This window comes from Artemia franciscana, chromosome 1, assembly GCF_032884065.1.
Source record: "Artemia franciscana chromosome 1, ASM3288406v1, whole genome shotgun sequence".
NCBI classification, from domain to species: Eukaryota; Metazoa; Arthropoda; class Branchiopoda; order Anostraca; family Artemiidae; genus Artemia; species Artemia franciscana.
The window spans coordinates 42,609,559-42,636,209 of record NC_088863.1 but is presented as its reverse complement, the minus strand read 5'-3'; the positions used below and the strand labels follow the sequence as shown (position 1 = coordinate 42,636,209).

At 35.7% G+C, this 26,651-nt stretch overlaps 1 protein-coding gene across 1 annotated transcript; it reads left to right on the top strand.

The window, feature by feature from the left end:
* The first annotated feature begins 5,192 nt into the window (after window positions 1-5,192).
* On the top strand, window positions 5,193-25,037 carry LOC136029932 (mitochondrial E3 ubiquitin protein ligase 1-like). Its single transcript, XM_065708471.1, has 3 exons — window positions 5,193-5,455; window positions 12,165-12,397; window positions 24,504-25,037. Exons 1-3 carry the CDS (start codon window positions 5,208-5,210, stop codon window positions 24,959-24,961), a joined length of 939 nt encoding a protein of 312 aa, XP_065564543.1. The 5' UTR covers window positions 5,193-5,207; the 3' UTR covers window positions 24,962-25,037.
* Window positions 25,038-26,651: the final 1,614 nt, after the last annotated feature.

The following is a 26,651-nucleotide window of genomic DNA, read 5'->3' as shown; positions in this document are numbered from 1 at the left end:
GATTGCGCAATCTTCAATGCCTCGCTCTTTACGGTAAAGTTTTTTCTTAAACTTTTGAAAAAGCTTACTATTCTAATTAAACGGCCCTTGTGTTTCAGGAGTCATTTTTAAATAATTGGTGCAGAAAGTCAAACTTCAGCGTAAAAACCGAGGTATTATGAGAGAGCAACCCCCTCGTATACATAACCATTTCTGTTCGTTTTAAGTTGTGATATTGCTCCTTATTTTCAGCTGAAAAAAAAACTATATATATATATATATATATATATATATATATATATATATATATATATATATATATATATATATATATATATATATACTAGCTGTTGGGGTGGCGCTTCGCGCCACCCCAACACCTAGTTGGTGGGGGCGCTTCGCGCCCCCCCCCCAAGCCCCCCCGCGCGCGTAAGTCGTTACGCGCCATAATAGTTACGCGCCATTGTAGTTGTGTCCCTATGTCCCACCTGTGAATATAGATAGATATATATATATGGTTTTAACTACGTAAAACTTGCGAATATACAACATTCTTTGCTGTCCCATTGTCTTTGCATATAAATAGATTGTCAGGTTTACCGACTCTTGAACATGCAACATATAATGGTCCATGGGAAAACAATCTGTATTCAGATCTATACCTCATGATTCTAATGATTGCCCTTGAGCTTTGTTGATGGTGATTGCTAATCGACCATTCCCTGTCCCGGTGTCCCGGTCGTCATTTACATCCCCCTGTTTCCCCCGGTGTCCCCGTTGTAGTTGTGTCCCTGTGTCCCGGTCGTCATTTATATTCCCTGTGTCCCGGGTCCCGGTCGTCATTTGTATCCCGGTGTCCCGGTCTGTATATACATTCGTTTTTTAGTTTTGTTTTTCTCCTTTATTTTTTTCCTTTTTTTTTCTTTTTTAGCTTATTTAGATTTTTAGATTTTTTAGTTTTTTTATTAGTTTTTAGTTTTTTTTTCTTTTTAGTTTTTTTGTCCCGGTCGTCATTTATATCCCCCTGTTTCCCCCGGTGTCCCCGTTGTAGTTGTGTCCCTGTGTCCCGGTCGTCATTTATATTCCCTGTGTCCCGGTCGTCATTTGTATCCCGGTGTACCGGAGTTGTGTCCCTGTGTCCCGGTCGTCATTTATATTCCCTGTGTCCCGGGTCCCGGTCGTCATTTGTATCCCGGTGTCCCGGTCTGTATATACATTCGTTTTTTAGTTTTGTTTTTCTCCTTTATTTTTTTCCTTTTTTTTTTCTTTTTTAGCTTATTTAGATTTTTAGATTTTTTAGTTTTTTTTTTAGTTTTTAGTTTTTTTTTCTTTTTAGTTTTTTTGTCCCGGTCGTCATTTATATCCCCCTGTTTCCCCCGGGTCGTCATTTATACTCCCTGTGTCCCGGTGCTTTGTTGATTTTAGTTTTTTTTGTAGTTTTTGCCTTTTTTTAGTTTTTTCAGTTTTGACGTCACCTGATCCAGTTTTTTCAGGTGACGTCACCTGACACATCCATCCATCCATCCACAGACAACTTATTTTTATATATATAGATATATTTATGATATACGTATATATTGCATTTAAACGTAACCTTTAGTAGTGCTGTTTGTGTCTCACAATATTTCTTTCGACAGATCTGTTGGGTTACGGCTGATCTAATAATTTAAAAGATGTGAAAGGTGTCCATTGGGATCTAACAAGTACATTTGGCAATGTGAATATGGTTAAAAATCACCGTTAGGAGTCTGTGATGGGATGGGTGTGCCGCTAGATTGATTTTTTGATAAGTTCGTCCAGCTATTTTGAAGCTGAAAAAATTGGATTTCTCTTCTCCCATGACATATTCCTCCAAAGAAAGATCCTCCCAAGAAAGATAGCCCCCCCCAATCCCCCCAACCCAAAATAATCCCCTTGAAAAACGTTTGTACACTTCCCAATAACCATTACTGTATATAAACACCGGTCAAAGTTTGTAACTTGCAGTCCCTCCCCTGAGGACTGTGGGGGGCAGGTCATCCCAAAGACATATTTGTTACGGTTGTCGACTATGCTGAGCAAAATGGATATATCAAAATTTTGATCCGTTGACTTTGGGAAAAAAATGAGCGTGGGACGGGGCCTAGTTGCCCTCCAAGTTTTGGGTCACTTAAAAAGGGCACTAGAACTTTTAAGTTCCGTTAGAATGAGTCCTCTTGCGACATTCTAGGACCACTCGGTCGATACGATGACCCCTGGGAAAAAACAAAAAAAAAAAAAAAAATAAATAAATAAACACGCACCCGTGATCGGTCTTCTGGCAAAAAATACGAAGTTCCACATTTTTGTAGATAGGAGCTGGAAACTTTTACAGTATGGTTTTCTGATGCACTGAATGCGATGGTGCGATTTTCGTTAAGATTCTGTAACTTTTAGGGGATGTTTTCTCCTATTTTCCAAATTTTCTCAGGCTCGTAACTTTTGATGACAAAGACTAAATTTGATGAAACTTTGGTGTAGTATCGAAACTTTTAGTATCGAAATTCCGTTTTTTGCAGTTTCGTTTACTATTGATCCGGATCGCTCCTTACTACAGTTCGTTACCACGAACTGTTTGATTACCACGAACTGTTTGAAAATTGCTTGCGTTGAGTGAAGCTAAAGCAAAACTTGAGTTCCAGTTATGTATTTGTTTTTGGAACTCTTTAGAGAGCAAGGGGTGTCCTGTAACAGGCCAAGAAAATTCATTTGGAAATTGTTGACGCAGGAATGCAATTCGGCCAAGCAGGCAACCCCGTGTAAATCATCTTTGATAGCTACTTTTCCTGTGGGATAATGAGAACTCCACAGTGAATACCCACAGAGTTGGAGGGTCCCAATGACTTGTAAAAAACACTCGCGTAGTTTACGGTATCTTTGTAGGTTTTTACTGGGTTTTATATCACAGTTTGTTGGCATCGAAGACTGTGATGGTGGTATTCCTCTAAAATAACATTTTTTTTCGGTACTTGCGTACATAATAGTGCAGACTCGAGAAGTGAAGTTAGGTCAATCCTAATGAAATATACCAAAATGTAATGATAATATAATGCTTTAGAAGGAAATTTCAGCTACTTATCTGTACATTAGGGGGGGGGGTAAAGTTTAGCGGGTCTGCATGCAAAAATGTGTTAGCTACAATTATTCTGCATATCATGAAGAATGAAGTGTTTTCTAGCTTCACACTGTCCAAATACTTTACCCTGACGCCCCCTTAATGTGCAAATATATAGCCCAAATAATATAAGTTCAATGTTTACTGTCACCCGTCTGTTGTTTTCCACTGCGCGTAAGCTAATTGTCTCTTGGTACAGACGGATAAAACCGGTTTGTTCTCGAGTGTGCACCGTTATGTACACTAGTAATTTTTTTTTTCTGCACTTTTATTTTGACTCGTTCTGATTCTCGCTGTCCTTTGACAGCACAGTTCTTTGTTCTTTACTGGTCATTTTTGACACTTTCACTTTCATTTTTGAGTCGTTGTGATTCTTGCCGCCACTTAATTTGTGACTTGTTCTTACTGTTGGTTTCGCCAATATTTTAACTACTTATCTCTTTGATCTTTATTTTCGTTTATCATTGCTTCAGACATTTTTTCAGTGCCTTATGCCTTAGTTGCTTGGATTGATCGTGTCACTTTTGATGGTTTAGGTTGTCCATTTTCACCTTACGGTTTTGTCCTCTTCTGTTCTTTTTTTGTACCCGTTTTGTGCTAACGTTAATTTACGTTTGTGTCCCCTAGATATTATGAAACTGCTGAAAATGACTTTTGAAATTTACATCACCGAATATGGGCACATAAATTTACATATTTCTGATTATTTTTTTTCTACAAATGCTTCTAAAACGGTTTTAAAATCTATTTTCCTTGTGTCTTTACTTTCATTCAACAGGATTGCTAAACTATTTAGTCTATCCTGATTTATTGTTGATATCACATGTTTTTTTAAGGGTTTTAGCCTGGAAAATGATCTCTCTCCAAAAGTAACGCTTGCTGGTATTGTTAAGAACATTTCACACTTTCAAAAACCAATTGTTCACTTTGATGGCAATGCAGAGCCCTTTCAAATTTGCTAACGAAAAGAGGAGAAAGAAAAGGTTTCGAAATCCAGGTAGAGAAACAAAGCAGACTTTGATGGATTATCTTATCAGAAAGTGAAAAAAGTAGTTCGGCTTTTATCGCATGCTATTTGAACTGTGATCACAGTTTTTTTTTCTTTTAACAATAACCAAGGTTTGTTAGCTTTTTAGTTCGTGACCTTTTGTATAAAAATCATTAAATTCACATTTTTTCAACAAGTTTGTGCTGTACACTCTCAAATGAAATGATTGTTTAATTTGATAATGTCTGGCAAATATTTGTCTCCCTGCCTTTTTAGGGGTATTTTCTTTGAAAAATACCCTTTTGGACCTTTCATTGAACAAATAAAAAAACAAAAAAGACCAATAGTTTTGCACTCCTCTCCCCATAGATATTGAAAAGCAAATTTTGCCCCTTCCCGAAATTTTCGTGAATTAACCATAAATAAATGAATAATGCTGAGTAAAAGCTGCTAAATGGCAATTTAGCAAATGATATAGCAGTTTAATGTTCTTTCCCTTTCAACTCTTATAAATTAAACAGCCTATGAGAAAAAAAAAATGTTTCTTTTTCTTAGGTAGTAAAGAATATCTTTGCCATAGGAAGATAGTCTGTTATTACTCAATTGGCTGCTTAGGAAATTCTTTTTTTAATTGCAGATTATCATTTAGAAGGATAAAAGGAGACCAGTATAAGTGAGTGTAACATTTTTATTTGCTGAAAGTATAATCGCGTTATCAATTTTGTCTACTAAATGTGTCTTTTAATTTTACATCTAATTTTTGTTTTCAAATATTTAAAGTTATTTCTTTGAAATACTTGTAGTTTGTGTTCATATAAAATTTGGGTACTACTTACAGGCAGAGCTATTGAGATGCTACAGATTCAAATCTCTTTTTGAATCCCTTTCATTTTTTTTATAATCTTTATGATAACTAAGGCCTAACGTTGTCTACCTCTACACTGATGCACCCAGAAGAAACAATAAATATACCTTTCACTCCTCTCTTCTATGTAAAATTTCTATATATATCCACACTAAGGGGTAGGAATTTGGGACGTTACTTCTATGTAGGTCTCTCCTAATTTCCTATGAATTAGTTGATCAAGAACGAAACATACAGTAAAAATGCAGTGCTTTGATTTTTATTTTATTTTTTTTTTGCAGACGGCTATACCTTTAGATCTAAACACTGCTAAAGACATAAAAAATCTGGTTTCAAGCTCGCCAACATCTTCAATTCCCTATGCTACATTCAAAGGAACAGTGTCAGCAGTTCATGAGCCAATCAGAAGTCACCACTCAGATTTAAAAGGAGTTATTCAATTGTCAGCTCTTATTGAGCACCGTACTTCACAATTAGGTTCTGGCTTGTGGTAAGTCACTTTAATTACCATGGTTCTTTGCATACTTGCGCAAAGGGGGAGGATCCCTCCTCCAGATCGGTCCCAAGAACTCATAGGAAGAATTGAAAGATAAGGTAAAGATTACATAATTGGACTTTACAGTCCCTACCGACTGTGCTGATCTCTCCTTCATGACCTTTCAACCAGGAGGTGCAATGGGGGTTAGAGGCAAGTCATTCTGTGCTGTTTTTACACCATTGCTGTTTAGTTTCTTCTGTTTAGCTTCTCCAAGTACCCATCTAGAGCTGGGTCGATTCTGGCTGAGATTACAGAGTTACGCCACCGACCCCCTTCTAATCCAGATAACCAGTGACACCAGGAGTCAAGCCCCAGTCCTCGTGGACAAAGGATTTAATTTTAGCGTGCTAACCACTCAGGTAGGAATGAAAATGGGTACCATAAATTGAAGTTTTAGTAATTATCATTCCCCCTCGCTCTAAGAGGAATGTTTTTTTTTTTCAATGTAAAATAAAACTAAAGACGTAAAGACAAGTAGTGACGTCACATTTTGTTTCCACAATAATACTATGAAAGGCCAGAGAAAATATTTAAATAATTTTATGATAGTCCATTTTGTAATGAATTTGATATTAAAAAGACGAAAATCAATGATATATGAAGAGTACATTTCTTGTTCAACTCTGTTTATGAAAGTTACTTAAACAAGTACACACTGTCTGCGCCAGATGGCCAGACGCATTTTTTTTGTGCCAGATGGTGTGGAATAGTTCAGCCCTTTTGAAATTAGTGAAATATGCGTTGTTCTTACTCTTAATTCTGATTATAGTTTTTCGTCTAATGAAATGGTTGCAAAACATCGTGGCAAAAATGTTAGTTGAAAAAATCCCGATCGTCGTGTGGAGCCCTTTACCTTCCCATTGTTTTATCCAGCTGGAACGACAGGACGGACCGTGGATATGCCGCTCAAACACACTATGCAAGTCATCCACATCTAACACGGCTTGAATTAGTACAGTATCGTCTGTCACAACTTTAAGAAAGAATTCGTATTTTTCCTAGGGTGGTTGAATCGAACCCACTGTGACGCCATGACATATGTCACATTACACCAAATTATACTGCAAACGAACAACTCGCTCTAGTCGATGTCCTGATTGTAAGAATTAAGGCATTCCAATTTCTTGTGTGGATTACATCCACACGGGGAAAAGTCTAAGATATAACTATTACTTCTTAGTAAGTTTTGCTGGGATCTGATACCCCCTTTTGAAAGACGTGCTGATAACAAGGACTTAGATATACCTTTTCCCAACTGGAGTCCAAAGAGGTTAGAACGGGCCTGTAATTCCAAAAGGCACAATTAGGCCTTACTTCTCACTAATTTTGGGTGAGAAACGGATACCCTCTTTTACAAGGTGTCTTAGTAATAATAGACTAGGGTTGCCTTCCCTTCTGCCCCGTAGTGTTTCGTTTCTACGGTTTCAAAAGGCACTTATAACACCGAATCTTGATAACAGCCATACTTTCGTACTTTATTTCCTAATTAATTTTGGGTGAGAACCAACATACGCTTCTTGTCTGGCTATTGTTCAGATGACTTTAACTTCGGATCCTCTTTTCTCTCTCCCATAGAGTTTGGATCAGGTCTTGATCTGCGAGAGTAAAAACTAGAACGTCAATTGTAACCGCGTTTAGTTGATAATGAACCGCCTATTCTTTTAACTGGGTTTTACACTTATTCGCTGATTTTGGTTGAGAACAAAGTGTTCTGCTAGATGTGATAAAAAAAAAATAAAAACTTGGGATCTCTGCCCTCCTGAGGGATCAAAATGAGTACGAACTCCCCCCCCCCCTAAAAAAACGGCACAACTAGGATACAACATAACCGAAGCACTCCGTGTCCTAGATGTTCTTATGACCGCAATATTGGGATCTCTTCCCCATAAACTAAGTCTGGATCACCAAAAGGCATAGCCAAGTCATTTACCACAAATATGAAATTATATTTGGCTTAATAAAAATTAGACGTAAAAAAGAAATAATTTTTTTTAATAAAATCAGATTTTTGGATATCCAGATTGTTCCAAAATCATTTCCTAAAAATATTGAAAAGATACTGAATTTTCGATCCCACACCACTAACGGATAATTCCAAGACCTATACGCATGGAAATTATGCATTTCCTAAGAATTTCAATTTTGGAGTCCCATTTTATTTCTTGTTTACACTATTTACTAGTTTTAAAATAATAATATTATTTTTTTTGAGGGAGGGGGGGGGGGGTTGTTGGAGCCTTGCAAACTTTACGGGGGTTTCTCTTATCCTTTCTACAATCTCCATGTCAGACAAGGTTTCACAAATTCCACGTCTTACCGTTATTGAGGTACAGATCTTTGATAAAAAAAAAACAAAAAAAAAACTGTGTAAGTAGTAGTGTTGCCTTGAAACACAAATAAGGGTGCATCGTCTTAATGTCACATTTTGCACCAATCATTGAAAAGGCCGTAAGCCTAAGATGTTTTGTAGTCAGTAGAGGTAAGTTTCTGTCTGAAAAGTTATCTATTGTCAAGAAGAACACTCAGTGATGATACAATTGAATGCATCCTTAAGCACAGTCTGGGGGAGAGGGACTAAAACCTAGAAACTACAGGGCCGTAATATTTTTTTTTTTATATTTTTGTTGTACTACATTTATTTGGTGTCGTCTATAAAAAAAAACAAACTTTGTTGTGACTACAGACAGCAAATAAACATAAAATTTGCTGTTTTGTGGATTTATTTTTCTAATGGACAAATAGTGCAATAGAGTTGAAGTTTCGAGTCTCGTGTAATCGTCAACTAAGCAGAGTTGCGGCCAGGTTCTATGGTGACGGTAAATTTGATAATTTTGAAATATAATAATCGCCGTAATTGCGTACCTGTACCTATATCGTATATAAAAAAAAAAAAAAAAAAATATATGTGTAACTGATTTTCAGGAAAAATCTATAAACACATAAACCTAATTATAGATCGTTTGATGAATTTTAAAAAAGAGTTCAGAGTTGAGAGTTTTTTTTTCAGAGTGCAAAGTTTCATTTGCTACTAAATAAATTTAGTACACAATACTCTTTTTCTCCCTGCACTTCATGGCCGAAATACATATAATCCATACAATATGGCGTTTTGTTGGCAGTTGTCAGGGCCTCCTTCCACGCATCATTATATGTTCGTCGTTCTTTTTCAGGTGGTAGCAGAACTTTTAAGCTCTGTTGTCTTTTAACACGAGAAAACGCCACGCGAAACATACCATAATTAAAAACAGGATTACGAAGGTCGACGACAGCAAATTAGAAAGTTTTGCCTTTGCGACTTATGGAGTTGTCATAGAAAATGAAGGTCAAAGTAGTAATTGGTGCCGTTGAACAGTAGATCCAAATTTACCTTTAGGCTACTACAGTCTAGAGTAGCTCGAGAAAAATGAACTTCGTTTCCTGATTTCCCCCCAGTAATTGTATCGTCTTAACTATGTTGTTACATAATTCAGTAACAATAAGGCCGGTTCCATTACACATCCCTTCTGAATATCTAAGCTATGTAAAAGCATAACGATTGTATTTCTCTTATTTTAAAGTCACGTGGTGGTAAATATGTCGTATGAATTGAATTAAGGAGTTCTGGAGTGAATTCAATTCCTCTCTTTTTTTTTTTTTTTTTTTTTTTTTTTTTTTTTTTTTTTTTTTTTTTTTTTTTTTTTTTTTTTTTACAGAATCATGACTTCTATAAGATTTGTGTTCTTCTGGGAGGCTATCGACAATTTTCGCACTTGTTCAACTAACTTCTTTGTTGGTCGAAGCTAAAATAACATGGTCCTTCATTAAATTGGTTGACTTGACTGACATCTGCAAATCCTTCCTCAATTAAATAACCACTGGAAATTCCATCTTCCGGTAATTTGATTTTATTAAGGTCATTTTTTCCGTTCAAGATCGACCCGTATATTTGTTCTAAGCAAATATGTCAAAGATAATTCCAAAGATGCCTTTTTTATTCACAGTTCAAGTATTTTATTGCGGTTGCTTTGGAGTCGAACTGGTAAATACTGTCGGAAATCACCTCTTGCAATTAGAATTTTCTCTCTGAATGGTACGTTTGGATTTGAAATGGACCGCAACAGCATATCCATAGCCCCAGTTTCCGCTCTTATAAGTTACCCATACTTTTTGGTTTAGCGGACATATTCATAAATAAACTAATAAGTATTGTAAAAGAGGGAATTGACCTAGATAATATTCCGCACCCACTAAGCATTTTCTACATGGCCATATATTCTATATTTGCTGCCTCAACAACCCAATGAGGGAAACTATACTTGTAAATGAATGTTGCCCCCTATTATTATTTCACCATTAATTTTTCATTATAATGTTTGAAAGGGTGATGGGGATTGGAATGACTATGGCAGAAATAAAATTATTATAAATCTTCTGGTATTCTTAACTATCGTAACAGCATCAATTACACCTGTATTTTGTCTCCAAAATTGAATAAAATAATGTGACATATAGCAGGAAAAAAAAATTAATAAATGGTCTTTTGGTTACCCCATACCCCACCTTTGTTTTTATAAGTCTAGCGAAATTGGATTCAAATGGTTGCATAGTCAGAAGTATTTTTATCAACCAGTAAATGGAGTTAATTACACTTTGCCTGAACTCTAGCATGAAAATGGAACGAATGTTTGGTTTCTTGCAAAACTCAAGAAATTGACTGTAATTGTGTCAATGCAGTGCAAATGTTCAGGATCCTAAAACCAAAAAGCGCGTTTGCCAAAGACAGTTTTCAAATGAATGTTATCTGCCTTTTTTGTCATTGGTGGAATTATATTGACTTGATTTTCATTGGTCAAACTGCTGATCGACAGTTTTACACTGAGGTACTTAAAAGTTTTTGAAAAATGCCAGGGGGGAAGCCACAAGCCACATTTATGTAGGATGAATAGCCTTTACGTCAAGATAATGTACCTGATCACATGTCACTCTCCGTGAAAAAGATTGGACCAGCCAAAAATGTGATCTTATTCAGCTGAGTTGGCACCCTTGATTGTTGAAGAGACCTATTTTTCACAGTTAAAGACGATCAGTAGGAAACGGAGAAGTTGGGGAAACTAAAAACTGGTTTCCAGAAATGTTACAAATAATAGAAATCCCGAATTAGGAGTGTGCGAATGCGGAAGGGAACTGCTTTTGAGGCAACATTATCTCGAAGAGCTTGCTTCTCTTATAACCGCAGATTTCACGTACGATTTGATGTGATCATCCTTGTCGTTTTTCTATCCTCAAATTTTGTTGTCCATTATTTTCATTTGGGATTCGTTGTGATTCCTGTTGTCGCATGTCTTCTAACCGCAAATCTCGTTTGTGCTTCAATACCTCTGACATTTTTCCATGTCTTTTGCTAAGAATTTTTGGATTCATTCAAAATCATGTGTAATTTTGTATTAAGTCTTAGATACTGAAACAACTTTTCCATCGTTTCCCAAGTCGCTATATTTTCTGCTTTCATTGCGTTGCTGTGTAATTCAGTAACAGCTACATATATATCAGATATACATATATATATATATATATATATATATATATATATATATATATATATATATGTATATATATATATATATATATATATATATATATATATATATATATATATATATATATATATATATATATATATATATATATATATTTGTATGGGTGGCCCATATATAGGCTACATATTTAAAAAATTTTCCGTATGCCTTTTTGATTTTATAATTGTAATTTGGTACATTGCAGTAACTCATTTTGCAATGGACAAGAATAAAAATACAGTATTTTGGTTTGCAAAATGGATGTACATTGTATGTTCTTCCCCTACAGTTAATGTCTCATTATCTTGCTGCTATCACTTATTATGATATAATTTCCAATATCAAGCTTCTCCGTAATCTCAAGGTTAAACTAATCATCCTCGACAGAATAAATCTGCAGCAGCTTAAAGGACTAGGGCATATGCAACGTATGCATAGTAGTCGTCTCCCAAAGATAGCCTTTGATGGCCGGGTATGTGGTTCCTGACCTAGAGCCCCCCCCCAAGGAGATGGAAGGACAACTTCTCGTCGCTTAGCCTACCACATCTTGTCCGCCTCGCCAAAGATAGAAGTGCGTACAGGAGTTACATCTGTAGAATGGTGAAAGAAGGGGCCCCAAAACGACCTCCAAGGACGGATGGGATTTAGGTTAATGTCTTATTTCACTTCTAAGTCTTAGAGCCTAAAAGTTTTTTTTAGCATATGAAGCATCCAGAGGCTCATCTGACCAAGTCCAAAAAAAACGAAAGTTCATTTGGCTTTTGATTTCAAACCATAAATCATCGGATGAGTCAACTGCCCAGAAGCTTCATTTTTGCTTAAGTTCTTGAATGAAGTAAAGTACAGATGGATTGTAGTAGAAGAGGTCTTTCTAAAACTTGAAGCAAGGAAGATACCTCTTCACCACTACCAGGATAGAAAATTTCAAGGGGAGATTCAAAAGGGGCTTCTTTTAAGAATATGACTGGCAATGTGCATAATCTGGCTTTTTGAAATTGTTTTTATATGGAAAAAGTTATGATTCAATTAAATGACAAAGCCTTACAAAGGGACTTTGTCTGGCTGACTTTTGAATAATTGATATATGCTTCAATTTTTTCCCTTAGGGTCGATCGTACACAAACTTTACATTCAGTCTCTAACTCGATCCCATGGTCCTTGAAAGGTACAAATGCAACGGTGGAAGTCACTGATTCTCTGCTTGCTGATATTCTGCATCTTCAGACTATAACTGACAAATTTACACCAAATAATTACAGTCTTGGGGGAGCACTAGCATCCTGGATTGCTGGAGAAAGAGTGAAAGGGATTCAAGAGTCGGAAAGGATGCTTTTAGAAGGTTTGTCTGCTTTTATTTGTAGTTTGAGGCTCTTATTGCATTAAAAATGATTTTCTTATCTTTAGGTATGTTTAGAGAAAAAGAGTATTATAAGTACTTCTTACTTGATAGCTGCAAGACTTCTAACATATTTAGCGAAATTATAGCAGAATATTAGGATTTTTTTAGTGCTAATGTGAATAAAACTGCTGTAATTATATTTTTCTCTAGAATCGGTGCTAACTGTTTGTCCTTACAGTAGTATCCCCAAGATAGTTTTAATGACACACATGGTCACTACTCCTTTCTTCCTTTAATGATTCAAGATGAACAGCGACCCCCTCAAGAGGCAGGTAAATGTTGCGTCATAGAAAGTGTTTTCTAGGAGATGCAGGTGCATGTTATGTAATTGAGGTTACGCATAAGTTGAGGGTGACGCAACTTGCGTGACTTTCCTTCAGTATTGAAAAAGAGTTCAATGTGTCAAGATCAAGGATATTATTCTTTAGTAACGGCTGCTTTTACTCTATGGGATGTTGAAGGCGCTAACAATGGCGAAATGAAACCTAGAGTACCTAATGCTCCAGTAGAAATTACAAGGAGTTAACGGCTAATCCTAGAATTGGACGACATGTTTGCGCGATATGTTATATCATTAACCAAATTCAAGTTAGAAGAACAGTCATGCTTTGCAGCAAAAGTGAATATAATGCATATACAAAGATTACAAGATGGATTAAATGTATTAGTGAAATAAAATTGAAGACAACGATATGAATCAATCTATCAAAAGGAGTAAGTGTGTTACTAGCGAGATCTATTGTTAGTATTTATAATCCATAGTGAGAGTGTCAGGATTAAAAATGAGTGGATTTGAGAAACGAAAACTTCTAGGGGATCTAGTGACTTTGGAAAAATGTTTGATTCTAGATGATAATTTTTTTAGAGTTATTTCTTCAAAGGAAAATATATTCTCAAAGAATACTTAATTATATAATGAGAAATGAGTTTCCATCATGGGACTATGGCATGACACTTTTACGTCGTGGGTCAGATGGATTTACTCAATTTATTGATATATTAATTGAAAAAGGCAAAATGATATTGCGACTTAGCTTTTAACCACTACCTAGACAGTCATTTTGCAAGGAGACAAGAAATAAATCGAAAAATCCTGTCTAAACTTGTTTTGTGACGTCGCTGCTCCTCCTAGTAGACTTTCATTTTCCCCGGTTAGTTTCTCTTTGGAAGGGAGATAGTCAACATTGAAAAATGTTTTACACATGTCCATTATGTTTGTATACATTAGGCAGCTGGTCATCCTGTGAAAATTGTTCTTTTTTTGCTGACTATAATGAAAAGTGTAGATTATGCAATCCACATTAATTGCATAGAGGATACGGAGTGCAAGTCAAAGATTGTAATTCCTGCCTTGAAGAGATTTGTGACTCTCACGTTAAAGGTTTCCTATGCTCCAATTGTCACTATGATAAATGCGATTAATGGAAAGATACTAACCCTCGTATAATTGCGAAAACCCTAAGCTTCGTTTCGGTTTATTTTTAAGAGAGTGGTATCGTCGTGATTTTTAAATTGTTTTGGGAAGAAGAACCTGGTCTACGCTTCAATTGCTGTAGTAATAAGAGAGTCTGGTTTTTACGACATCGCTGTATAGATACCGGCTACTATGAATATAAACCTACATACTTTTTTTTGGCTGTTACAGAAAGTGACTCTTAGTATGAGAATTTATTGAGCGACATTGCTTCAAATAAGCAAATTGACACATGTGAATTTTACAATATGAATCATAACAGTATTATTTACTTTACGAAGAGATATAATAAAAAATATGACCCTGACTTTGCATGCCAAGTTGAATACAAGTTGAATCCTGAGGAGCTACCGCCACTTATCGTTTCTGATGGTTACTCACACGTATAAGAAGAACTCTAAAGGACACAGAGTTTTTGTACATACACATTTTATTAATAAACAAATTTACTAACATTTTTAAAGCATTCCACTCTTAGGGCACTAAAATTTATATTATACAGGTATGAGAGAGTATTTTCAACTAGAAAGTCGTCCAAGTGAGGATTGTCACCATAAATGCTAAAAACTTCTCTGTAGGTATATCCATGACATTGAAAAATAAAATATAGTGAATGAAAACCATAGCTTTTGGTTGATAAATCTTGTACTCGCCTCCGATTTTGAATAATAGATTTTTCACTTTGCTCAAGAAAGTTTTTAATGTGATGCGCGTAGAACTTATACGGCAGGCCAAGAGGATCCAAAAATTCAATATTCTTCGCTATTTGAAAGATGCATAGCAAATGCCCCGTCTTTATAATTGATGGGCTACTATTAAAAATGATAATGGTATTGTCAACAATATGATCAAGGAATACCGAAGGTATGCAATAACATTTGTATTCGGACATATAAGGATCTAAATTGAATGCATTAATTATTTGATTTGAGTTTAGGGTGCCAATTCTAATAGAACACTGCCACCAGTGGTAATCAAACAGTTCGTGGTAACGAACTGTAGTAAGGAGCGACTCGGCTCAATAGTAACCAAAACTAAAAAAATAGAATTTTTATACTAATAGCTACATCAAAAGAATTGCATTTTAATGCTGATTTTAAATATATAAGTTTCATCAAGTTTAGTCTCACCCATCAAAAGTTACGAGCCTGAGAAAATTTGCCTTATTTTAGAAAATAGGGGAAAACAACCCCTAAAAGTCATAGAATCTTATCAGATTCTAATCACACCATTCAAAATCATTGATGTGAAACACCATTCAAAATCATTGATGGTGTGATTCAAAATCACACCATCAGATTCAGTGTATCAGAGAACCCTATTGTAAAAGTTTCAATCTCCTATCTACAAAAATGTGGAATTTTGTATTTTTTGCCAGAAGGCAGATCACGGATGCGTGTTTATTTGTTTATTTTTTGTTGTTTTTTTCCAGGGTTGATTGTATTGATCCAATGGTCCTAGAATCTTGCGAGAGGGCTCGTTCTAACGGAAATTGAAAGTTCTAGTGCCCTTTTTAAGTGACCAAAAAAATTGGAGGGCACCTTGGCCCCTTCCCATGCTAATTATTTTCCCAAAGTCACCAGATCAAAATTCTGAGATAGCCATATATTCAGCGTAGTCGAAAAACCTTATAACTTTGTCTTTGGGGACGACGTACTCCCCACAGTCCCCGTGGGAGGGGCGACAAGTTACACACTTTGACCAGTGCTTACATATAGTAATGGGTATTTGGAAGTGTACAGACGTTTTCAGGGGGATTTTTTGAAGGGGATATGTTGGGGGAACTTTCCTTGGAGGAATTTGTCATAGGGGAAGAAAATTATCATGAAAGGAGCGCAGGATTTTCTAATATTATTAAAAAAACAATGAAAAAATAAATATGAAAAAGTTATTCAACTGAGCGTAAGGAGAAGCATTAAAACTTAAAACGAACAGAAATTATTGCGCATATGATGGGATTACCTCCTCCTAATACCCCGCTCTTCACGCTAAAGTATTTTTAGTAATTTCAACTATTTATTCTACGGCTTTTGTGATTCAGGGGTCATTCTCAAGAAATTGGGACAAAATTTCAGCTTTCGTGTAAAGATATATACGTAATAAGAACATGGGAATACAGAAGTTCGTTACGTAAGCTAATTTGTAAGTTATGTATATCTTTTACTAATAAAAACATTCGTAAAAAATTAAAAGTTCTAGTTGCCTTTTTAAGTAACCAAAAAATCGGAGGGCAACTAGGCCTACTCCCCCGCTCCTTTTTTCTCAAAACTATGAGAAAGCCATTTAGCCAAAAAAATGAATATGCAAATTTCGTTTTAATTATTCATCTGCGGAGAGCCAAAATCAAAACATGCATTGATTCAAAAACGTTCAGAAATTAAATATTAAAAAAAGCGATTTTTTTTTAACGGAAAAGAGCGGCATTAAAACTTAAAACTGCTTCCTCATCAACGCCCCGCTATTTACGCTAACGTTTGACTCTTTATCTTAATTCTACTTTTTAAACAACAGAAAAACGGGGCTTTGATGAGGAAGCAGCCCCTTTCACATACGAAGTAATTTCTGTTCGTTTTAAGTTTTAATGCCGCTCCTTATTTTCCGTTAAAAAAACTTGTTTTTTTTATCTAATTTCCCTACAGGTTTCAAATTGATTTAGCGAGATTAATGCAATACTCTCTTCCAATAGTTCGGCAAAGATACACTCTAAACGTACTGTATTCGTTCGAAAAATAGACATATCTTGAGTACCGGACAAATCCAATACAATGATGTCATCCGTTTTTGCAAACATTTCTTCGCGTATACCGTTTTCAAATAATTGTGAATCTTGATCTAGGGATTGCATTGTCAATTCGTATATCATTCTCTAGATTCACCTTTTCGTAAATTTGGTCTTACATAACTCCCTTGTTAAGACATCACAATATAGCATCTGACAGATTATGGCAAAATTGTCATTAGCTTTATCCATAGATACAATTACAAATTCATTTTGTAGATTAGCAATTGCTTGTTTTATCCTAGCATTATAAAACAATGAATTAATGTTGCGGTTTTTTAAATAGCATATATTTTATTTCGTATTCGACTAATAATTAAATCCTTCCAACTTTGAAAGCTCTCTTTAGTTTTATTCTCTTTCTTGCACCACTTATCAATAAATGAATCAAAATTTTCTAAGCTACCAAGAATACTTGATGGTTTCAAATGATGGGAAAGATGGAATTTAGATCCTTTAATCATTGCATTTTGAAGATCTTCTTTTTCAATATTGATAAGTCCCCTGGTACAACATGTTGGTAAGTGGAATTTACAAATGGACCCAGCTTGCTTACAATTACACACAGGTTTCCAATTTATACAACTATCCAATCTTTTAAGCATTAAAATATAATTAAAAATCATTTGCCCAATAGTTTTTGAAAATTTTTAAGTTAAAATTGGACTATCTTTATAATTCAAATTACTAGGAAGGACCTGTTTCACCTCCCACTGATTTAAAATTTCTAGTAAATTAATATATTTGATCTGCTTACAAGTAAATTTAACAGGTAAATATATTCTGTTATCCCTGCTGCCAATCTTACAAGACTTATTATGTTTTGAAATAAATTTTGTTGTAGCTAGAATGCAAATTGCATCGTATATTACTTTAAATTTATATTCAAGAGCTGTATCATTTTTAACAATCCAGAATAGTTTTATTAAATTCCTTCTGGTAACGTATTTAAACATTATATTACAAAAGTCATACCCTTAGCCTAAAATAGCTGGCATAGATTCGTAGAAAACTTATTTAAATTCAGTTCATTTTTTCTATTATTTTTCAAATGCCCTCTCGATCGTTTTTAACGTATAGTAGGACAAGTAAAAAAAAAAGGATGGCCCATAAAACCATCAATACATTTAACAACAGCCTGAGACATGTCTCCATATTTAGCTACTCGATCATTTAGCCCAAAAGGATAAGCTGTACCGAGAGTATGGATCCAGAAATCCTCATGTTTTCGCAGTCTGCTATTCTTCTCTTCTTTATTTAAGTTGTCTAAATCCAAATTTTCTAAAATGTAATAGTTATGTCTGATATGGAACAAGTACCCTTATTACAATGTTGAACTAGATAGTTATTAGTTTGTTCCTTATTAATTGTTGTTTTATGCCCAGAAAATCTCATATACATACTATTAGTTGTTTCCCCCACATATTGTAAACAGTGTTTTTACATTCTAATAAATAATTTACATTAGTTGTTTTACAATTAACATTACCACGTAACTTGCATGCAAAATTTTTATTATACAAGGTGCTCTTAACAAAAGTACGAGGGATGGTTCCGAGGCTAATATTCATGTTTTGTTGCATTAAATATTAAAATATAAATCAAAATCGGAACGACATACAAAACAAAGTCCAGAAATCAAAGTTCAGAAATCATGCCAAGGTCAATAAACACACACAAAAAAAAAACCAAAAGAACCTAAAGTTTTGTCTAAATGATAAAGTTGAAAGATTTATAAAAGAAAACATGAACATTTGGTAAAGTATGGTAAAAAAAAAATTGTTCGAAATGCTTTCCAGTGTCGACAGTTTTATAACCGAGAGAAATAATTCTAAAACCGTTTATTGTAGAAATTATTGTAGATCGCTTAAAAGCTCTTGAAACGCAATCCTGTATATATTTTATATGAAATATTGATTTTAAAAAGGTTGCTTGGATTCAAAAGCTTTTTGGATTGGCTAAGTGAGATTGATCGCCTGTCACTTAAAGCTCAAGAAGAATATGCTGAGCTTTCTAGTGACTTTAACTTAAAACTATAGTTTCCAAAACAGCCCTTACCTGAATTTTAATCAGAACTTGAACTGCCTGCAATCGCTGATATGGCGTTAAATATTCTTCTGCCAGTAGACACTACGTATTTATGTTAAGTTACTTTCTAAGCTTTAATACGTGTTAAATTTCAGTATTAATCATCGCTCAAAAATGTTCAAGAGGTCTTACATCCAACAGCATCAAACATTCCAAGATTTAATTAGTTATGCAATTAAAAAAAAATCAGGCATATCCTTCTCATTAAATTTTTTTCTTTGCTTTTAATTTAATAATTACCACTCAATCCCTGCCTTCAAATATATTTGAGTGAACTAAGACGTTCACAAAATTCCCTTTTATTTATGCTACTGAAAAAAAAGATGCAGTTTCGATGAAAAATAGGGCATATAATTTTTGTAACTATAATAAATACAATTTTGCGACTCTTTGTGCAATTTTTAGTTTTAGATTTGTATGTGTTTAAAGAAATTCTGGTAATATTTATTTTCATATGTACCCTACATGAATTAAATAAAAAAAAACAAGTTTTTTGAAATGAAAGTAAGGAGCGACATTAAAACTTAAAACGAACAGAAATTACTCCGTGTATGAAAGGGGCTTTTCCTCTTCAACACCCCGCTCTTTAAGGCTAAAGTTTTTTATTGTTTTAAAAAGTAGAGTTGCGAGAAAGAATCAAACTTTAGCGCAAGGAGCGGGGTGTCGAGGAGGAAAAGCCCCTTTCATATACGGAGTAATTTCTGTTCGTTTTAAGTTTTAATGTCACTCCTTACTTTCATTTCAAAAAACTTGTTTTTTTTATTTAATTTCTGAAAGTTTTTGAATTAATGCATGTCTGATTTTGGCTCTCCGTACATAAATTGTTAAAATGAAATTTGCATATTAATTCTTTTTTTGGCTAAATGGCTTTCTCTTAGTTTTGATCAGACGATTTTGAGAAATAAGGGGTGGGGAAGGAGGCCTAGTTGCCCTCCAATTTTTTGGTTGCTTAAAATGGCAACTAGAACTTTTAATTTTTAACGAACGTTTCTATTAGTAAAAAATATACGTAACTTAAGAATTAACTTAAGTAACAAACTTTTATATTCTTATATTTTTGATTATATATATGAGGGGGGTTTGTCCCCTCGTTAATACCTCGCTCTTCACACTAAATCTTAAGTTTTGTCCCAATTCTTTAAGAATGACCCCTGAATCAGAAAGGCCGTAGAATAAATAGTTGAAATTACTAAAAATAATTTAGCATAAAGAGCGAAGTATTTATCTCCTCCTAAATACCTCGCTCTTTATGCTAAAGTATTTTTAGAACCCCTCATATGCGTAATAATATCTGTTCGTTTTAAGTTTTAATGCTTCTCCTTCCTTTCAATTGAAAAAAAAAAACTCTTTCATGTTTATATTTTCATTGTGTTTTTTTTTTAATAGTAATGCTAGAAAATCCTGCGCCCTTTTTATTGAATTTCTCTTTCCCCATGAAATATTCCTCCAAGGAAAGATCTTCCTATATATCCCACTCCTCTGAACCCCACACCCAAACCAAAAAAATCCCCCTGAAAACGTCGCTACACTTCCCAATAACCATTACTGTATGTAAACATTGCTCAAAGTTTGTAACTTGAAACCCCTCCCCCAGGGACTGTGGGGGGGGGGGGGTAAGTCATCCCCAAAGACATAGTTATTATAATTTTCGACTATGTGGAACAAAATGGCTATCTCAAAATTTTGATCCGTTGACTTTGGGAAAAAAAATGAGCGTGGGAGAGGGCCTAGGTGCTCTCCAATTTTTTTGGTCACTTAAAAAGGGCATTAGAACTCTTCATTTCCGTTAGAATGAGCCCTCTTGCAACACTCTAGGACCACTTGGTCGATACGATGACCCCTGGAAAAAAAAAAAAAAAAACAACAACAAACAAACAAATAAACACGCATTCGTGATTTGTCTTCTGGCAAGAAATACGAAATCCCACATTTTTGTAGATTGGACCTTGAAATTTTTCCTATAGGGTTCTCTGATACGCTGAATGCGATGGTGTGATTTTCGTTAAGATCCTATGACTTTTAGGGGATGTTTCTCCCTATTTTTCTAAATAAGGCAAATTTTCTCAGGCTCGTAACGTTTGATAACAAAGACTAAATTTGATGAGGTTTATATATTTAAAATCAGCATAAAAATCTGATTCTTTTGATATATCTTTTAGCATCGAAATTCCGTTTTTTAGAGTTTCGTTTACTATTGAGCCGGGTCGCTCCTTACTACAGTTCGTTACCACGAACTGTTTGATATTATTACCTAATAAATAAATCATCAAAACAAATGTGTTCATCTTTTTGTTTTACGTTTATATGGGGTCGCCAGGCAGTGCAATGGCCTCCTTGAAGGAAAAGGGGGTGGTTACCCTAAGTGCGGTTAGAATCCCCTCTTGGAAAATTGTAGCCTAACATATACTTTTCCATTTTTTTAACCCATCCCCCTACCTTCAAAAGGGTTCTGGAATAGAAAGTGATCTGAACACAACCGGTCGATCTGTAAGACCAAAACGAGCCTCTGGCTCGTTTTGTATCCATACATTCTAGTATGGACTAATCAAATTGTGTTGCGAGAGCAACACTTTGGTTTTGTTATGTTTTTTTTTTGTTCCTAGCACCCCGATTCAGCTTATTCCTAGAAAGTGGCAAGGGTCTAACCTCTGCGGTTATTACGGAAAGTTTGGACCTTAGGCTGGATTGATATGACTACATTTTGGAAAGCTTCGTAGAACTCTTGCCTGGGGCCAAAAGGATGATTTTTGCTTGTCCTTGAGCCAGAGCCTATAGTGTGTGAAGTGAAATGGAATTTTATAGCCTATGTCAGAGAGAACTATCTGAAGTTTTTGTTTCATCAAATCATGTTTCTGCTTTTGAATGGAAAGCTCCGTTCTAGCAGGCAAGCAGGCAGGCACCAGTTTCAAATTGAAGATGGACTAAAATCTATAAGCGTTTAATATATGCGACAGTTACCCGGCCCCACAGCCAATATATCTTCTTTGAGTGATAAATTGAAAAAATTACAGAAACAAAAAAGTGGTATTTTCCCACGGGTCCGAAAGTGCTGTTATCTATAGTTTCTACCCATTTCTGTTCGCGATTTCAGCTGAGTTTATCATTCGGTTTTTCACACTTGGGATTGCAGTAGAGAAGTGTATCAGATGTTTCTCTAAAACTTTAAAAGTTATCTCATTGCTAAAGAAATTAGAGTTTATTCCTTTGCTCCTTTCTAGGTGGTGACGTTAGAAACTTGGCCTACGGCAAAAAGTCAACTTTTGAATTAAGACAGATAATTTTTTTTTGTGTCAAAAAATGTCATCCATTTTTTGTTGAAAGATTCCTTCATGAGATTTACCAGTTTTAAAGCTTAAAGGGGTTGACAACTTCAGTAGTAAGGTACACACTGAAACCAAAAATAGGCCGATACCAATTGTGAGACATATAGGGGAGTTTTAAAATACAGTCGGCTCTTAGCTCAACATCATCGGTAATGAGTGGTTCGCATTTTTTGCTAGTTGGTGAACCTATGATTTGTTTCCGGTGTATTCGATGATAAGACCAATTTGGCTCCAGTGGTAAGACATGTAGGGGACTTGTTTATTTTAAGATCCTTACAGATTAACAACTTCAGAGTTTAATCAAAGCGAGTAAACAAAACCAAAGTGTTGCTCTCGCAACACTTTGCTCAGCGAAGCCGAACAAACGTTGCCGCAACACCTCACGTTGCCAATGCAACGTAGATCTAGGTTGTATTCAATAAGAAATGATAGCCAAACGTGTTTGTCAGCTTTGATTTTTTTTTTTATAAATAATAATAAATTATTTATTATAACTAAATAATAATAGAATAAGCGAAGTTGAGAGCCAATCTAAGGCCTTGTTGTTAAAACCTAAAGGTGCTAAATGTAGATTTAACCAATTTTTCAAGTGATTGCCTTAATTCCAGCTTAAAGTCATAAAAAAACTTCGTTTTCTTAAAGAGTTAAAGAGGCTGCGTCCCAAAGTCGAACCTTAAAACGTACAGGAATTAGGAGAGGCAGTTGGGGGGCTGCCGCCCCCCAAACCCCCCGCTTTTAAAGCCTCTTTTGTACAGGTTTTTTGTTAACCCCCCGCTCTTGGCTTCGGAAAAGCCCTCTTTTAATTAACAAAGAATACAAAACAGGTTTTTGTTTGCTACCCTACCCCCGCCCCCAGCTCTTAGCTTGTGTGCTCTGTGCCTGGGAAACAGTTTCAATAATTATGTTAAAATGTAAATGGAGTGGTCAACTTCATTGTTACTAATTACTAGTTTCGGCGCAATGGTTCTCCTGTCCTCTTGTGTTTAACATTTTTCGAAGTTATTCCATTATTCATTCATTTCAATTTTTGTTAATTAAAAGAGGGCCTTTCCGAAGCCAAGAGCGGGGGGTTAGGGGGGCGGCAGCCCACCACAACAAAAAACCTGAACAAAACCTCCTAATTCCTGTATGTTTTAAGGTTCGACTTTGGGACGCAGCCTCTTTAACTCTTTAAGAAAACGAAGTTCTTTTCATATTATTTCTGTACGTTTTTCTACAATCCATGGTGGATGTAATTTAATAATTCCTGTACTCCTCGTACAGGAATTAGGACTGCCTCTCCTAATTCCTGTACGTTTTAAGGTTCGACTTTGGGACGCAGCCTCTTTAACTCTTTAAGAAAACGAAGTTTTTTTCATATTTTGTGAAAAAAACCGCCCGATAAGGGACTTGAACCCTTGACCTTAGGATTAAAAGTCCCAGGCTCTACCGACTGAGCTAACCGGGCATGTTTGAAGTCGAAATACCTGCATGTGTATAAATATAACTTTGGGGAAATGGGTTTTTCTAAGCTAGAAAATCGGGGGGTTAAGATTTTCCGACGAAACTTTTCAGAAAAATTACTCGGAGAATTCCGCGTCGAATGAGTCTTCGTACACCCAGATCCGATGTCGGCTGTGACCTGTAGGCGTGGCAGAAAAAAAGGGTTTCTGTCATTTTTCTCAAACAAAAATTTTACGGATTAAGACAAATTTTTTTTAAGCTTTCAGTCAGTCTCACCATGTCGAGCTGATCATTTTGATGTACTTGAATGTTGAAATTCGTAACTTTTAACAACAAAAAACTTAACATGGGCTCTTATGGGGAAATGGGGTTTTTCTAAGCTAGAAAATCGGGGGGTTAAGATTTTCCGACGAAACTTTCAAGCGAAATTACTCGGAGAATTCCGCGTCGAATGAGTCTTCGTACACCCAGATCCGATGTCGGCTGTGACCTGTAGGCGTGACGAAAAAAAAAACAAAAGGAGAACATGAACATTAAGTGGCTCTGCGTGGTTTCTGGAAAACAGGGAAGGAGTTATCGGATCGAGCTGAAATTTCGCGGATAAGCTCCTGGGCCCTAGGGGACCTTAACTTGTGAATTTCAGCCCGATCGGACAACGTTAAAGGGGGTGGGGGGGTGGGGTTGGGGGGTCGAAACTTTCGGCCAGATTTTTCCCATGAAGGAAAAGTCAGAGGGGGATGAAATTTGGCAGGTTTCTTAGTTGGAGTTCGGGCTACGAAATGCATCCCTCCCCATCCCTCTGCGACCACTGGAACCGAAGATCGCTTAACATTGTCGTGGTTCGCCTCTTTAAAGAGGCACGAGTGTGCCTCCTTGATAAGTAAAAGACATTGATTTGGCTTACGTAGATTTGTCATGTTTTTAGTTCTTTTTCTGTAGGAACACCTGTTACTGCTTACGGAGAAGTTGTTACCAAAGATGAAGCCCTCATTCTGCAACCTCCTTCTAATGGAAAACCGTTTATACTTTCAACGATGTCTCCACTTCAATTAATTCGCCTATTTGAACAACAGCAAACGCGCGGCAAGCTCCTAACAATAGTGACTAGTAGTATTGGTATCGCTATCATCTTTTACATTGCTTGGAAAGCAGTTAAGAAAAACAGAGAGAAGAATAGACTTAGACAGTTGCATGAATCTGTGATAAGGGACAGAGGCTCAGTTGAGACAACGCGGGAAGACCAACTCTGTGTTGTTTGTCTTACGAATCCGAAGGAGGTGATTTTGCTTCCCTGTGGACATGTGTGCACTTGTTTGGATTGCGGAATTAGGATTCGCGAGTCTTGTCCAGTATGCAGAGCCAGGGTTAGTGATATGTCACGTGCATTTATTAGTTGAATTGTTTCGTCGTTTAGATGTTTACATTTATTTTTGGCAAAATATGCTAATGGTAAAATATATTGTTTTTAACTTACGCATTCCTCTCATATTTGTCAGCTTTTAGCTAAGCCGTTTAAAGAAAAACACTGAAACAAAGGGCATACACAGAAACCGTGAGGCAGAAGGGGGGGGGTCCAGGACCCGGTGAAGCGGAGGGTCAAATGTGTAATATTTTGTAATATTTGGGACTGTTTGGTTAAAAACCTTTCCCCTGACCTTTATCCTCGTTATTGGATATATATTTGTGAACGCTCTTGAAGTGTGTTTTCATTTGAACAACTGACTACTTAAGACACCTGCTCGGCACATGTACTGTAAAAGCGAGAGAGTTTTGAATTCTCCGTATCGAAGGAGCAGTAACCCAAGGTCTCAAATTTCAAATACAAAGTTTTTCTATGGCTCCTATTTTGCCATTAATTGATAATGGAAGTTGATTAATTTGCTTTGAAAGTTGCTGGTACGATATAACACACTTTAAACCCTTTCAAATTGCAGTGTTTCACTAAACTCATATTTGTAGCATAGCAGTGAATTACAATAAATTCCTGAAGCTATAATTTGCTGCGTATAAATACATGTCAGCCAGCTGATGCGATTATTACTATTATTATTTTTTTTCTTTTTATGTTACGACTTTGATATCGAGAAGCATGCTGGGTATTTTGTGATATGACGTGGACCTTTTAAAATTTATGTTAAATCCATGTGACTTTGAGGTTAATCTCTCTTCTTCTTTTTTTCTTCCTTTGTAAACAAAAGGGAAAAAAGCTGTTTTGTGCTCTTTTTGCATCTTTCGATAACTCCTTTATATTTAAGAAAAAAAGTGATCCAATTTCTTAAACATACAATTTTTGATACTAGAAGGATAAATTAGAATATTTGAATTTAAGGTTTTGATGAAATATTTAAGGCAATTTCTAATTTATTTTATAAAAGGCCAATCAGCCTTTTTTCGTTTTACGGTGTCTTTAGAAATCACACACTACCTTGGTCAAATACTAATTTGGTTACCATTAGAATGAATTTCCTAATATTAAGATCATCAAATCCATTCATCAGACAAAACTGCAAAATGAAAGCTTTGAAAGTTATATGGCAATTAAGGAGCTGAAGCTACTTCCCAAGTTGGCGACACAATCTGGAGTGTCATAAGCTCTTTCCTACATGGTTAAATACTGCTTTTCAACCGTCGTTGCTGCTGGACTCAACATATTCGGTCTTGGCACGAGCGTACCCAATTTGCTAAAATTATACCTTTATTTAGGAGTTGAAGCTACACGCAAAGTTGACGACACACTTTTATGAGTGTCATAAGCTCTTTCCTACAAGGCTATACACTGCTTTTCAACAGCAGCCTTTGAAAACATTTTATTTGACTGCACTGGCTGGAGATATATTTGCTTTTGCCACGAGCGTCACCCAATTACGTCTTTTAAAAAAATAAGAACGGCGCCCGGGGCAGCCACCCCGGTTGTACCCCCTCCCTCCGTTTGAACAACTCTGATTGAAGTAGCTTGAGCTACAATTTTTTCTCTGTCTCATAACTCACAAAATTATACGGATTATTTAGAATATTCATTTACTGAGTGATTTGTTGCGTGAAACAGAAAAGAAACCTATCTGTTAAAGCAAACAGACTAGTCAATAA